Source organism: Amblyraja radiata, chromosome 45 (assembly GCF_010909765.2).
Source record: "Amblyraja radiata isolate CabotCenter1 chromosome 45, sAmbRad1.1.pri, whole genome shotgun sequence".
Taxonomy (NCBI): domain Eukaryota; kingdom Metazoa; phylum Chordata; class Chondrichthyes; order Rajiformes; family Rajidae; genus Amblyraja; species Amblyraja radiata.
The window spans coordinates 6,108,190-6,123,974 of record NC_046000.1 but is presented as its reverse complement, the minus strand read 5'-3'; the positions used below and the strand labels follow the sequence as shown (position 1 = coordinate 6,123,974).

At 52.8% G+C, this 15,785-nt stretch overlaps 1 protein-coding gene across 1 annotated transcript in view; it reads right to left on the bottom strand.

Moving 5' to 3' along the window:
• Positions 1-3,596: 3,596 nt before the first annotated feature.
• Positions 3,597-15,785, bottom strand: part of naaladl1 (N-acetylated alpha-linked acidic dipeptidase like 1) — a 29,551-nt gene continuing 17,362 nt past the window's right edge. The window contains exons 10-17 of the mRNA XM_033015216.1: positions 15,732-15,785; positions 13,569-13,660; positions 10,302-10,392; positions 8,368-8,449; positions 7,245-7,418; positions 6,878-6,965; positions 4,099-4,191; positions 3,597-3,824 (exon numbers count right to left, since the gene is read on the bottom strand). The exon at positions 15,732-15,785 is cut by the window's right edge and continues 14 nt beyond it. Coding sequence (XP_032871107.1) covers positions 3,632-3,824; positions 4,099-4,191; positions 6,878-6,965; positions 7,245-7,418; positions 8,368-8,449; positions 10,302-10,392; positions 13,569-13,660; positions 15,732-15,785 — 867 coding nt within the window. The 3' untranslated portion in view covers positions 3,597-3,631. The remainder of the gene's footprint in view (positions 3,825-4,098; positions 4,192-6,877; positions 6,966-7,244; positions 7,419-8,367; positions 8,450-10,301; positions 10,393-13,568; positions 13,661-15,731) is intronic.

Below are 15,785 nucleotides of genomic sequence, written 5' to 3'. Positions count from 1 at the left end.
AACCCGCACGTCTTTGGCGTGTGGGAGGGAACCGGAGCGCCCGGAGAAAATTAACGCAGTCACAGGGAGAACGTGCAAACTCCGTACAGACAGAACCCGAAGATACTCCCTCCCCCATCATCTCTCCGCCCCGTCTCTCCCTCCCGCCACCCCCACCCATCTCCCTGGACCCACCCATCTCACTGGGTGGGAGGAAGGGAGGAGATGGTGGGGGCATCTCCCTTCCCCCCCCCACCCATCTCCCTCCCTGTCCTCATTCCATCTTGACCCCCCTTCTCTCCCACCCCCCTCCCCCCTGCATTCCCGCCTCTCCCCCCACCCTCACCCTTTCCGCTCCACCCTCTCTCACTCGAGCCTTAATGTTTAAACCACTCACCGCGCTGATATATTTAATACTCTTGTACACTGACTCAGTAAACTGATGACAAACAGTCGGGAGTGTCGGCTCTGTTCTATTTATTAACCCACTCCTGGAAGTAGCTTTGCCTCCACACCACTCGGCCCATCGAGGTGATGCTGGTACACGACGGTGCTCGCGAGTTTGCCCTGGCTGATTTCCCCCCTCCCCCCCCATTCTACCCCTTACAGCGGCCGAATAATCCACTGACCCCCACCCACTCCACATGTTGTGTGGGGGGAGCGGGCAACCAGAACACCCAGAGGGGAGAGAAACCCACACGGTCACAGGGAGACTGTATAGAGGTGATGGCGTAGGTAGATAAGACATTCCTGTAGCCAGAGGGTGTTGAATCTGTGGAATTCATTGCCACAGACGGCAGTCGGAGGCCAAGTCAATGGGGATTTTTAAAGCAGAGATTGGCAGGTTCTCGATTAGTAAGAACGTCAAAGGTTACGGGGAGAAGGCAAGAGAACGGGTTGAGAGGATATTTCCGCTAGTGGGAGAGACCAGGACCTGAGGGCACAGCCTCGGAATAAAAGGACGTGCCTTTAGAAAGACGAGGAGGAATTTCTTTAGCCAGAGGGTGGTGAATCTGTGGAATTCTTTGCCACAGACGGCGGTGGAGGCCAAGTCAGTGGATATTTTTAAGGCAGAGATAGATAGATTCTTGATTAGTGCGGGTGTCAGTGGTTACGGGGGGGGGGGGGGGAAGGCAGGAGAATGGGGTTAGGATGGAGAGATAGATCAGCCATGATTGAATGGCGGGTCAGACTCGATGGGCCGAATGGCCTAATTCTGCTTCTTTGTCCTATGGTCAGAGGCTAGGGGGCAAAGAATGTTCCACAACTCTGTAAAATGTTCTTTAAAGTGGCGGCGCAGGTAGTTACGGTGATCAAGAGGCCTTTCGGTACACTGGCTTTCATCGGTCAGCAGTGGCGGACTGGCCAGGGTGTCAGCTTGCCCGATGGCAAGAGGGCCCCTGATGATGTGATGGCAAGTGGTCCCCTGTTAAATGATAGCATTGTAGTTGTGGGTGGGCCCCCTTTGTCTCCTGGCAACCAATATTTTTAGACCCAGTCCGCCACTGAGTCAAAGGTATTAAGTATAGAAATTGGGGGGGGGGGGTGGGTCATGTTTGTAGTACATGACGTCATTATATTGGAGTTACACAAAAAAGCTGGAGAAACTCAGCGGGTGCAGCAGCATCTATGGAGCCAAGGAAACAGGCAACGTTTCGGGCCGAAACCCTTCAGTAGTGTGTAGGAAGGAACTGCAGATGCTGGTTTATACCAAAGATGGACACAAAGCTGGAGTATCTCAGCAGGTCAGGCAGCATCTCTGGAGAGAAGGAGTAATGGCAATTTTCTAACTATTCCAATGTCCAACTTGTCGTTTACCGTTACCACACGGGTAAGTAGGAGCGATCTTACGCAGACCAAAAAGAAGAGATCTTCCAGTCGTAATTCCCAGTCGTAATCGGTTCTTTATTGAAGCAGTTGTACAAACAAAGACTCCTTATTCTGCATACAAGTTGAAGCTGGCTGTTCTCCCAGTCTGGTGAGAACTGTACACCCTCCTCCATTGTCCCTGTCCACTATGGCTTTACGTATACGCCCATCTGTACATCTAATGACCGCACGCAAGTGCCTAAAATAATACTGCAAGATATATCTAGATAAAATAATATAATATGCCAACAGTAACTAGCCTAAACAGAAATGGCTCCGACACAAGGAATGTTTCTGGTGGGAACCCTTCTTTAGACTGTATTGTTTAAGAAGGAACTGCAGATGCTGGAAAATCGAAGGTAGACAAAAATGCTGGAGTAACTCAGCGGGTGAGGCAGCATCTATGGAGCGAAGGAATAGGTGACGTTTCGGATCGGGACCCTTCTTCAGACTGCACTGTGGTCAGTTTTAGTCAGCCCGCATACAAGTGCCGGAAGAATGTCGATGAGCTGGAAAGGTTGCAGAGAATTTACAAGGATGTTGCCAGGACTGGAGGGTCTGAGCTCCAGGGAGAGGTTGGGCACGCCAGGACTATTTTTACACAAAGGGTGGTGGGTGCATGGAACGAGCTGCCAGAGGAGGTAGTTGAGGAAGGGACTACAACAACATTTAAAAGACATTTGCACAGGAACATGGAATAGGAAAGGTTTAGAGGGATATGGGCAGATGGGTCTCGAGTAAGTTTATAGATTGGAGGGGTGCGGGTGTGACAATAGACAATAGGTGCAGGAGTGGGCCATTCGGCCCTTCGAGCCAGCACCACCATTGTTCGTGGCTGATCATCCCCAATCAGTACCCCGTTCCTGCCTTCTCCCCATATCCCCTGACTCCGCTATCTTTAAAGAGCCCAATCTAGCTCTCTTGAAAGTATCCAGAGAACCAGCCTCCACCGCCCTCTGAGGCAGAGAATTCCACAGACAGCATGTGAGGAGGGGGATTAGACAGGGAACAAAGGATATGAAAGGTCTGTGGAAAGGTTTCGATCTGAAACATCACCGACTCCTTTTCTCCAGAGATGCTGACGAACTGCTGAGTTACTTCATGGTACACCAGTCATTGAAAGTAGGCATGCAGGTGCAGCTGGCAGTGAAGAAAGCAAATGGTATGTTAGCATTCATCGCAAAAGGATTTGAGTATAGGAGCAGGGAGGTTCTACTGCAGTTGTACAGGGTCTTGGTGAGACCACACCTGGAGTATTGCGTACAGTTTTGGTCTCCTAATCTGAGGAAGGACATTCTTGCCGTAGAGGGAGTACAGAGAAGGTTCACCAGACTGATTTCTGGGATGTCAGGACTTTCATATGAAGAAAGACTGGATAGACTCGGCTTGTACTCGCTAGAATTTACAAGATTGAGGGGGGATCTTATAGAAACTTACAAAATTCTTAAGGGGTTGGACAGGCTAGATGCAGGAAGATTGTTCCCGATGTTGGGGAAGTCCAGAACAAGGGGTCACAGTTTAAGGATAAGGGGGAAATCTTTTAGGACCGAGATGAGAAAAACATTTTTCACACAGAGAGTGGTGAATCTCTGGAATTCTCTGCCACAGAAGGTAGTTGAGGCCAGTTCATTGGCTATATTTAAGAGGGAGTGGGAGAGGGAAAGGGTGGGAGAGGGAAGGGGAGGGTGAGGAGCGGAGAAGGAGGGGTGGGGAGAGGGGGAGGTGGTGGGGACAGTGGTGTAGGGGGGGAGGGGGTGGCTGATGGAGGTGGAGATGTCTCGGTTCACAGACCCCCATCAAGGGGGGGCTCCAGCACAGAGGCGGCGCTCTCCAGCGCGTAGGTGAGGAGGGCCAGCTGTCTCCTCACGGACCCCCACAGTGAGGGGTCCCCGCTCCCCACCACCGCCTCCTCCACCGCATCCGCTAATCCCGGGAATGTCCGCACCGGGGAACTCCGCGAGGCGTAGACAACGTGGCTGTGGGAGGAGAGAGAGAGAGAGAGAGACCACCATCAGTGGGGGAGGGAGAGAGAGAGTGAGAGACCACCATCAGTGGGGGAGGGAGAGAGGGAGACACTTGTGAGTGGGGGAAGTGTTTGAGGGGCGTGGGGGAGTAAGGGGTCAAGGGGGTGCAAGGAGTCGCGGGGGAGCCAGGGGTCGCGGGGGGGCAGCAAGGGGTCGTGGAGGGGGAGCAAGGGGTCATGTAGGGATCGCGGGGGGTGCAATGTGTCGCGGGGGGAGTGTGACCCACCGGTAGTACAGCTTGCTGGGGAAGGCGAGGGGGTCAAGGAACGATCGCTCCAGGGACATCAGCTGGTCATTCATCATCCGCTGCTGCAGGGGGCTGCTCACGGAGAGAGGGAGAGGGTCAGTGTGGTCAACATCGCCATCCTCCCTCTCTCCCTCCCTCTCCCCCTCCCTCTCTCCCCTCCCACTCTCTCCCCCTCCTCTCCCCCCTCTCTCCCCCTCCCTCTCTCCCCTCCCCCTCCCTCTCTCCCCACTCTCTCCCCTCCTTCTCTCCCCTCCCTCTCTCCCCCTCCTCTCCCCCCTCTCTCCCCCTGCCTCTCCCCCTCCCCTCCCTCTCTCCCCCTCTCTCCCCCCCCCTCCCTCTCTCCCCCTCCCTCCCTCTCTCCGCTCTCTCCCCTCTCTCCCACTCTCTCCCTCCTTGCTCTCTACCTCCCTCTCTCCCTCTCTCCCCTCCCTCTCTCCTTCCCTCCTCTCTCTCCCCCTCCCTTCTCCCCTCCCACTCTCCTCTCTCGCCCCCTCCCGTCTCTCCCGTCTCTCCCCCCCTCCCGTCTCTCCCCCCCCTCTCTCCCCTCCCTCTCTCAACCACCCTCCCTCTCTTCTCTCCCTCTCTCTCTTCCCCTCCCCTCTTCTTCCCCCTCCCCCTCTCTCTCCCCCTCCCTCTCTCTCCCCTCCCTCTCTCCCCCCCTCCCTCTCGTCCCCTCCCATCCTTCTCTCCCTTCCCTCTCTTCCCCTTCTCTCTCCCCCTCCCTCTCTCGTCCGCCCTCCTCCTCTCTTCCCCCTCCCTCTCTCCCCTCTCTCCCACTCTCATGCGCTCTCCCCGCTCCGTCTCTCCCCTTCCCTCTCTCTCTCCCTCCTCTCTCACACTCCCTCTCTCTCTCCCCCCCTCCCTCTCTCTCCCCTCCCTCTCATCCCCCTCCCTCTCTCTCGCCCCATACCCTCTCTACTCCGCCCTTCCCTGCGTCTCTCCACCCACTCTCCTCTCGTCTCCCCTTCCCTCTCTCCCGCTCCCCTCCCAATCTCGTTCCGGCCGCCCGTGCTCCCGCTTCTCCCTCTCTCCCCCTCCCTCTCTCCCACATCCCACCCACCATCCATTACCCCTCCCTCCCCTCAGCATCTCTCCCAAACCCATCCCTTCGTCGCCCCCCCCTCCCCAGGCCTGGAACATGCAGATCAGATCCAGCACGGAATCAGGCCTTTTGTCCCGCATTGTCAGTACCGCCCATTGAATTCTCCCCCACCTTCCCCTCAACTCCCCCCCCCCACCCCCACCCAAACACTGAGGGGCCAATTAACCCCCCCCCCCCACGAACCCTGCACATCTTTGAAGTGTGGGAGGAAACCGGAGCACCCAGTTTCCACCCACACCACCACCCCTGGCATCGCGTTCCAGGCCCCCACCACCCTGTGTGTAACAAAAACTTCCCCTGCACGTCTCCTTTAAACTTGCCCCTCTCACCTTAAAGCAATGCCCTCCAGTCTTTGATATTTTGTCCCCAAGGTCCTGACTGTCTACCCTATCTCTGCCTTATTTATAATTTTATAAACATCTACCAGGTCTCCCTTCAACCAGAGAAAACTCTCCAGAGAAAACTCTGTCCAACCTTGCAGCTAACACCTTGCAACCCAGGCAGCGTTCTGGTAAACTCTCCTCTGCACCCTCTCCGAAGCCTCCTCATCCCGTAATGGCAGGGGACCAGAACTGCACGCAATACTCCACATGCAGCCTGACCCCAGTCCGATAAGCCTTGGAGTCTGAAGACCCGAAACGTCACCTTATCCACGTTCTCCGCTGATGCTGCCTGACCCGCTGAGTTACTCCAGCGCTTTCTGTCTTCCAAAGCTCCTACAAAGTGGTGTCATGACCTCCTGACTCTTGTACTCATCGCCCACGACAGATGAAGGCAAGCATACTGTGCATAAGTCCATGTTCATAAATCGTAGGGGCATTATTAGGCCATTCGGCCCATCGAGTCTACTCTGCCACTCAATCATGGCTGATCTATCTCTCCCTCCTAACCCCATTCTCCTGCCTTCTCCCCATAACCCAACATCCGTACTAATCAAGAATCTGTCTCTCCGCTTTAAAAATATCCACTGACTTGGCCTCCACAGCCGTCTGTGGCAATGAGTTCCACAGATTCACCGCCCTCTGACTAAAGAAATTCCTCATCTCCTTTCTAAAGGTACGCCGTCCTTTTATTCTGAGGCGGTGACCTCTAGTCCTGGACTCTCCCACCAGTGGAAACATCCTCTCCACATCCACTCTATCCAGGCCTTTCACTATTCTGTACGTTTCAATGAGGTTCCCCCTCATCCTTCTAAACTCCAGCGAGTACAGGCCCAGCGCCGTCAAACGCTCATCGTACGTTAGTTAACCAACTCCTTCCTGGGATAATTCTAAAAAAACCCTCCTCTGGACCCTCTCCAGAGCCAGCACATCTTTCTTCAGATGTGAGGCCCAAAACTGCTCCATATGCAGCCTGACCAGCGCTTTTCCATGCGATGTGTGTGTGTGTGTGTGTCCCCTACTCATCCTCCTAAACTCCAGCGAGTACAGGCCCAGTGCCGACACACAGGCCCTCTTTACCGGTCTATCTACTCGTGTTGCCATGTTCAGTGGGGGGGGGGGGGTGTGAACTTTGGACCCCCTAGATCTCCCCGTACATCAGCGCTATTGAGAGTCCGGCCTTTGATGGTGCATTCTCCGCCCTTGAGTTTGGCCTCGGAGTTCAAAGGTCGACGGGGAGGGAGGTTCAGAGGTCGGAGGTGAGGAGGGGACCCACCACTTCAGAAGTTCGCGATTTTCGGACATTCGCAGGTCGAACCGTTCTGCGGCGCCGCTGAATCGATTAACGGCGCGCTGTAGGTGTTCTGGAAAGAAGGGGGGGGGTTCAGAGATGAACCAGAAACTGCCAGCACCCCAAATATCCCAGGCCCAGATCTAATCCAGGGGTTCAGGGAGTTTAGCCCGGAAACAGGCCCTTCGGCCCGCTGGCTCCGCGCCGACCACCACTAAGTAATTTTTACATTACTTTTTCCCCCTCCTCCATCTCCTTCTCCTCCCCGCTCTCCCTCTCTCCTCCCTCACTCTCTACCCCCTTCCCTCTCTCCCCCCCCCCCTCCCTTCTCTCTCCGCACGCCCTCACTCACCCAGGTAGATGCCCTGTTGCGCCAGCGTGGGCTCGAGGTGTTGTTGGGCCTGCTGGTAGAGTTCGACCAGGGCTTCGGAGTAGTCCCGGGCCTTGAAGGGCAGGAGGGAGGCATCGGCGAGACGGATCACCACGTTCCCGGCTGTCCGTGCCACCGCCTGGTGGCTGGTGAATCCTGGGGGAGAGAGAGGAGGGGGGGTGGGTGGAAGAAGGGGTTAGAGCAAGAATTTCATTGTCCTATCTGGGACAGATAACAATAGAACACTCTTGACTCCTGAGCATCAGGACCGGGCCTCAGGCTTACGGCTGAAAACTAGGCCGCAGGCTGTTGCTAATGGAGCCGAGGCCTCAGCGTGGATAATGGGGCCTAGGCCTCAGGTTGCATAGATGCATAGAAATTAGATGCAGGAGTAGGCCATTCGGCCCTTCGAGCCTGCACCGCCATTCAATATGATCATGGCTGATCATCCAACTCAGTATCCCATCCCTGCCTTCTCTCCGTACCCCCTGATCCCTTTAGCCACAAGGGCCACATCTAACTCCCTCTTAAATATAGCCAATGAACTGTGGCCTCAACTACCTTCTGTGGCAGCGAATTCCAGAGATTCACCACTCTCTGTGTGAAAAATGTTTTTCTCATCTCAGTCCTAAAAGATTTCCCCCTTATCCTTAAACTGTGACCACTTGTTCCGGACTTCCCCAAGATCCCCCCTCAATCTTCTAAATTCTAGCGAGTACAAGCCGAGTCTATCCAGTCTTTCTTCATATGAATGTCCTGACATCCCAGGAATCAGTCTGGCGAACCTTCTCTGTACTCCCTCTATGGCAAGAATGTCTTTCCTCAGATTAGGAGACCAAAACTGTACACAATACTCCAGGTGTGGTCTCACCAAGACCCTGTACAACTGCAGTAGAACCTCCCTGCTCCTATACTCAAATCAAATGCGGCTCATGGAGGCCAAGGGCTTCGTACTGAGGGAGGGGCGGTGTGGGAGGGGCGGTGAGGGAGCGCCGTGCTGGGAATTAAGGCCTGGCCGTCTGGTACGGGACCATGCCGAAAGCACAAAGACTAGACAACACCGCTCCCTCTTCACCCACAGTGTGTGGGCTGGCGCTGGTGGTACCTGGGTCGATGAATCGAGAGGCGTAGTCGAAGGTGTCGTAGGCGGTGTGGTACGCTGGGTAGATGCGAGCACTCGTCTTTGACTGTAGACAACAGAGGGAACCGTCAGAAACACACACAGTGCACACACACACTGTACACAAACGCACACTGTGTACACACTGATGCTATACACACTATGTACATACACATGGTACACAGACACTGTACACACACACAGACGCACGCACAGTACACACACTGTACACACTCATTGTACACACACTACACACATATACTGTGTACCCACAGATACACACACACAGACACAGCACACAGAGACCCACACACATAGAGGCAAGGCACACACATAAACAGACACACAGCCATAGAAACATAGAAAATAGGTGCAGGAGGAGGCCATTCGGCCCTTCGAGCCAGCACCGCCATTCAATGCGATCATGGCTGATCGTCCCCAATCAATAACCCGTGCCTGCCTTCTCCCCATATCCCTTGATTCCACTAGCCCCTAGAGCCCTATCTAACTCTCTCTTAAATCCATCCAGTGACTTGGCCTCCACTGCCCTCTGTGGCAGGGAATTCCACAAATTCACAACTCTCTGGGTGAAATTTTGTTTTCTCACCTCAGTCTTAAATGGCCTCCCCTTCATTCTAAGACTGTGTGTGGCCCCTGGTTCTGGACTCGCCCAACATTGGGAACATTTTTCCTGCATCTAGCTTGTCTAGTCCTTTTATAATTTTATATGTTTCTATAAGATTCCCCCTCATCCTTCTAAACTCCAGTGAATACAAGCCTAGTCTTTTCAATCTTTCCTCATATGACAGTCCCGCCATCCCAGGGATCAATCTCGTGAACCTACGCTGCTCTGCCTCAATCACAAGGATGTCCTTCCTCAAATTAGGAGACCAAAACTGTACACAATACTCCAGATGTGGTCTCACCAGAGTCCTATACAACTGCAGAAGAACCTCTCTACTCCTATACTGAAATCCTCTTGTTACGAATACAGACAGATAGAGACAGACGTACGCAAAGAAACACTCAGAGACAGACAGGGACACACGCACACAAACAGACTAGAGACACACACAGATATACACAGACAGGCCTGGGGTGGGTGGGGGGGAGAGGGAGTAGTGGGGTGGGAAAGGGAGAGGGAGGGAGCAGGTAAGGTGGAAATTGGGGGAGAGGGAAGTGGGGGGGAGGGTAGCAGGGGGAGACGGAGAAACATTGTTCCCGAGATGGTGGGACTGACATATGATGAAAGAATGGGTCGACTGGGCTTGTATTCACTGGAGTTTAGAAGGATGATTGGTGGTGGTCGGAGGGGCCGTAGGCGCAGATTGGCAGCCACGCTTCCGTCAGTCTGCCCCAGGGCAGCTGTGGCTACAGAAGTAGCTTACCACCACCGAGTGTGACTGAGGAGTGAATGAATAATGCGATGTAAAGCGCCTTGAGTATTAGAAAGGCGCTATATAAATCCCATCCATTATTATTATTATTATCTTATAGAAACATATACAATTCTTCAGGGATCAGACAGGCAAGATGCAGGAAACATGTTCCCCATGTTGGTGGAGTCCAGAACCAGGGGTCACACACAGTTTGAGAATAAGGGGTCGGCCATTTAGGACTGAGATGAGGAAAAACTTTTTCGCCCAGAGAGTTGTGAATCTGTGGAATTCTCTGCCACAGAAGGCAGTGGAGGCCGATATACCGGATGTTTTCAAGAGAGAGTTAGATTTAGCTCTTAGGGCTAACGGAATCAAGGGATGTGGGGAGAAAGCAGGAACGGGGTACTGATTCTGGATGATCAGCCATGTGCTGGCTCGAAGGGGTGAATGGCCAACTCCTGCACCTATTTTCTATGGGAGTGGGATAGAGGGGAGGGGAGCAGGGAGAGGTGGAGGGGAGAGTCAGACAGGCAGCCATACCTTGTTGTAGGTGTAAGCAATGTCCATGGCGCTGATCCCGAGATAGTGGAAGAAAGATGCGTAGTCACTGCCCGATCCCAGGGCGCCCATGCTGGGAGAAATGTCGGAACGTTAGCAAAGTCCTGGTACACAGGTGGAGCAGCGGATAGAACTGTTGCTGTTTGGTCCATATCCCTCCAAACTTATCCTATCCATGTACCTGTCTAACTGTTTCTTAAACGTTGGGATAGTCCCAGCCTCAACTACCTCCTCCGGCAGCTCGTTCCACACACCCACCCAGCCTTTGTGTGAAAAAGTTACCCCTCAGACTCCTATTAAATCTTTCCCCCCTTCACCTTGAACCTGTGTCCTCTGGTCCTCGATTCCCCTACTCTGGGCAAGAGACTCTATCCAATCTATTCCTCTCATGATTTTATACACCTCTATAAGATCGCCCCTCATCCTCCTGCGCTCCAAGGAATAGAGTCCCAGCCTGACGGGCAGCATCTCTGGAGAGAGGGAATGGGTGACATTTCGGGTTGAGACCCTTCTTCTGACCCTCCCTCTAAACGTATCCTATCCATTATTCTACGCCACACACATACACACACCTTTCGGTAACACTCCAACCCCTCCACGTCTTTGGAGTGCGGGAGGAAACCGGAGCACCCGGAGAAAACCCGCGCAGGTCACGGGGAGAACGTGCAAACTCCGTACAGACAGCACCCGCGGTCAGGATGGTACCCGGGTCTCTGGCGCCATGAGGCAACAGTGGAGGCCGAGGTTTTTCAGCAGATGTCGATACAAGGAACTGCAGGTGCTGGTTTTTACGGAAAAAAGACACAAAGTGCTGGAGTAACTCAGCGGGGTCAGGCAGCGTCTCTGGAGAACGTGGACAGGTGACCCCCCTCAGTTATAGCATTTTCTCATCCACACTAGGGGGGCCATTTACAGAGGGCCAATTAACCTACAAATCCGCACCAAAACTTAATTAAACTATAACACCTTGTGTTCCACTTGGGTAGCTTACAATCCAACGGTTCGAACATTGACTTAAGTCTTGAGTCTAAAGAAGGCTCCCGACCTGTAACGTCACCTGTCCACGTTCTCCAGAGATGCTGCCTGAGTTACTCCAGCACTTTGTGTCATAAGGCTGTGGAATTCTCTGCCTCAGAGGGCGGTGGAGGCAGGTTCTCTGGATGCTTTCAAGAGAGAGCTGGATAGGGCTCTTAAAAATAGCGGAGTCAGGGGATATGGGGAGAAGGCAGGAACGGGGTACTGATTGGGGATGATCAGCCATGATCACATTGAATGGCGGTGCTGGCTCGAAGGGCCCTGCACCTATTGTCTATTGTCTAAGGCAATAAGGAATAGGAGTAGAATTAGGCCATTCGGCCCATCAAGACTACTCCGCCATTCAAACATGGCTGATCCATCTCTTCCTCCTAACCCCTTTCTCCTGCCTTCTCCCCATAACCTCTGACACCCGTGCTAATCAAGAATCTATCTATCTCTGCCTTAAAAATCCTGTCCATGGCAAAGAATTCCACCCTCTGATTAAAGAAATCTCTCCCGAAAAGAACGTCCTTTAATTCTGAGGCTGTGCCCTTTGGTCCTAGACTCTCCCACTAGTGGAAACATCCTCTCCACATCCACTCTGTCCAGGCCTTTCACTATTCTGTAGGTTTCAACGAGGTCCCCCCCCACCCCCTCATCCTTCTAAACTCCAGCGAGTACAGGCCCAGTGCCGACAAACGCTCATCGTATGTTAAAGTAGGTGCCACACAACCAGTTGCCGGAGAATCGGTGGTGGACCTGGATCACCCATGTGGGAATATGTAGGAATGTTCAGCTGACCAACTTTGAATCCAAAAACCTTGTGCATTTACTGAAAGAGCCGCCGTTTTTTATATGTTGCCTCCCTGACGAACTGCAGACGCTGGATACTCGTGTGTTTGTGCGCACAGCCCCCTCGAGTCAGCCTCTGGTTCACGTGACTCGTCTCGCAACCTGCCCTATCACTTTGGCGGCCACGGTGGCGCAGCGGTAGAGTTGCTACCTTATAGCGCTTGCAGCGACGGAGACCCGGATTCGATCCTGACCATGTCTGTACGGAGTTTGAACGTTCTCCACGCGGGTTTTCTCCCAGATCTTCGGTTTCCTCCCACACTCCAAAGACGTGCGGGTTTGTAGGTTAATTGGCTTGGTGCGTGCGTGCATTGTCCATAGTGTGTGGGTGTAGGATAGTGAGCGGAGATCGCTGGTCGGCGCGGACTCGGTGGGCCGAAGGGCCTGTTTACGCGCTAACTATACTTTCCTCTCACCCGAGCCCTCTTTCCAACATGTTCTTCACCACTGATGGCTCAGAAACTGGTCTCGGGCCTACTCATAAACGTCACACACGCACAGAAACAGGCTCTTCGGCCCACTTTGTCCATGCCGACCCTCTTAGCATTCTAGGCTGGTCTACTTATATAAGTGAAGAAAGTGTCTTTTTTCTGTAAGTAGCCATTTTCCGCCGGGCTTTTCATAGAACATAGAAAAATAGGTGCAGGAGTAGGCCATTCGGCCCTTCAAGCCATTCAATATGATCACGGCTGATAATCCAGAATCAGTACCCCGTTCCTGCTTTCTCCCCATATCCCTTGATTCCATTAGCCCCAAAAGCTAAATCTAACTCTCTCTTGAAAACATCCAGCGAATCGGCCTCCACTGCCTTCTGTGGCAGAGAATTCCACAGATTCACAACTCTCTGGGTGAAAAGGTTTTTCCTCATCTCAGTCCTAAATGACCGACCCCTTATTCTTAAACTGTGTGTCCCCTGGTTCTGGTCTCCCCCAACATGGGGAACATTGTCCTGCTCCCGATGTTGGGGGAGTCCAGGACAAGGGGTCACAGCTTAAGGATAAGGGGGAAATCCTTTAAAACCGAGATGAGAAGAACTTTTTTCACACAGAGAGTGGTGAATCTGTGGAATTCTCTGCCACAGAGGGTAGTCAAGGCCAGTTCATTGGCTATATTTAAGAGGGAGTTAGATGTGGCCCTTGTGGCTAAGGGGATCAGAGGGTATGGAGAGAAGGCAGGTACGGGATACTGAGTTGGATGATCAGCCATGATCATATTGAATGGCGGTGCAGGCTCGAAGGGCCGAATGGCCTACTCCTGCACCTAATTTCTATGTTTCTATCTAGCCTGTCCAATCCTTTAAGGATTTTATATGTTTCTATAAGATTCCCCCTCATCCTTCTAAATTCCAGTGAATACAAGCCCAGTTCAGGAGATGCTTACAAGGGGATGGTTCCGTGGAGAGGACTTTCTCGGCTCGAATGCTTCAACCAGTTACTGTAGACAGTCCGATCCTGGTGACCCGGAGCTGGTACCTGGAACACAAGACAAGTAAGCATGCAGGTACAGCAGGCAGTGAAGAAAGCTAATGGCATGTTGGCCTTCATTGCCATGGATTTGAGTTTAACAGCAACTACTGCAGTTGTACAGGGCCCTGGTGAGACTGCACCTGGAGTATTGTGTGCAGTTTTGGTCCCCTAATATGAGGAAGGACATTCTTGTTATTGAGGGAGTGCAGCGTAGGTTCACCAGGTGAATTCCCGGGATGGCGGGACTGACATATGATGGGTCAACTGGGCTTGTATTCGCTGGAATATAGAAGGATGAGAGGGTATCTTATAGAAACATATACAATTCTTAAGTGATTGGGCAGGCTAGATGCAGGAAAAATGTTCTCCGATGTTGGGTGGAGTCCAGAACCAGGGGTCACACACAGTTTAAGAATAAAGGGTCAGCCATTTAGGACTGAGATGAGGAAAAACATATTCACCCAGAGAGTTGTGAATCTGTGGAATTCTCCGCCACAGAAGGCAGTGGAGGCCGATTCACTGGATGTTTTCAAGAGAGAGTTAGATTTAGCTCTTGGGGCTAACGGAGTCAGGGAATATGGGGAGAAAGCAGGAACGGGTACTGATTGGGGATGATCAGCCATGATCACATTGAATGTGACTCGAAGGGTCGAATGGCCTACTCCTGCACCTATTGTCTATGCTTCTAAGACAGCAAAGGGGATAGGTGGCCGGCCCCTTTTTCGGGGTTACGTCTGCGCCCGGATAGCACTAGAGAGGGACCGCGCACTGTCCACGGGCGCCCGGGGGGATTTCCGGGACCGCGGGGGGTGGAATGCATCCTGGACAAGGATTGTCAACATAGTTGTATAGTAGTATATCGTCACAAAAATGGTGGAGTAACTCAGCGGGACAGGCAGCATCTCTAGAGAGAAGGAATGGGTGACGTTTCGGGTCGAGACCCTTCTTCAGACTGGTTAATAGTATATTTAGTATTGAAGAATATTTGTTTGACTTGTATTATGGTGTTTTATAAAGTCGTAAGTGATACAGTGTGGAAACAGGCCCTTCGGCCCAACTTGCCCACACCGCCCAACATGTCCCAGCTACACTAGTCCCACCTGCCCGCGTTTGGTCCAGATCCCTCCAAACCTGTCCTATCCATGTACCTGTCTAACTGTTTCCTAAAAGTTGGGATAGTCCCAGCCTCAACTACCTCCTCCGGCAGCTCGTTCCATACACCCACCACCCTCTGCCTGAACAAGTTACCCCTCAGATTACTATTAAATCTTTTCCCCTTCACCTTGAACCTGTGTCCTCTGGTCCTCGATTCCCCTACTCTGGGCAAGAGACTCTGTGCATCTACCCGATCTATTCCTCTCATGATTTTATACACCTCTATAAGATCACCCCTCATCCTCCTGCGCTCCAGGGAATACAGACCCAGCCTGCTCAACCTCTCCCTGTAGCTCAGGCCCTCGAGTCCTGGCAACATCCTCGTAAATCTTCTCTGAACCCGTTCAAGCTTGACAACATCTCTCCTATAACACGGTGCCCAGAACTGAACACAATATTCCAAATGCGGTCTCACCAACGTCTTATACAACTGCAACATGACCTCTCAACTTCTGTACTCAATACTCTGACTGATGGAGGCCAAAGTGCCGAAAGCCTTCTTGACCACCTTATCTACCTGCGACTCCACCTTCAAGGAACTATGCACCTGTAGGTGTGGTCTCACCAGGGCCCTGTACAACTGCAGCAGGACCTCCTTGCTCCTATACTCGAATCCTCTCGCTGTGAAGGCCAACGTGCCATTTGCTTTCCTCACTGCATGCTGTACCTGCGTGCTTACTTACAGAAGGGGAGAAGGGACTGGTCCTTGGTGATGCTGCTGGCCTTGCCAAGCCAGCGTGAGGTGTAGATGGGGTCACTGGAAGGTGTGCATTTTCACACTTCTGTATATCTTGCCCGATGGGAGAAGATCGTACAGGGTGAAACTACGGGGGTCTGGGTAAATGTGCTCTGGGGAGGGAGGGGTGAGGGGGCGGAGATGGGGGTCAGGAGGAGGGAGGAGAGCGGTAAATGCACGACCTACCTGTTTCGCCGCGCTGAACACAACGTCCTGGACTGCCGGGGAACCAGAGGCTCG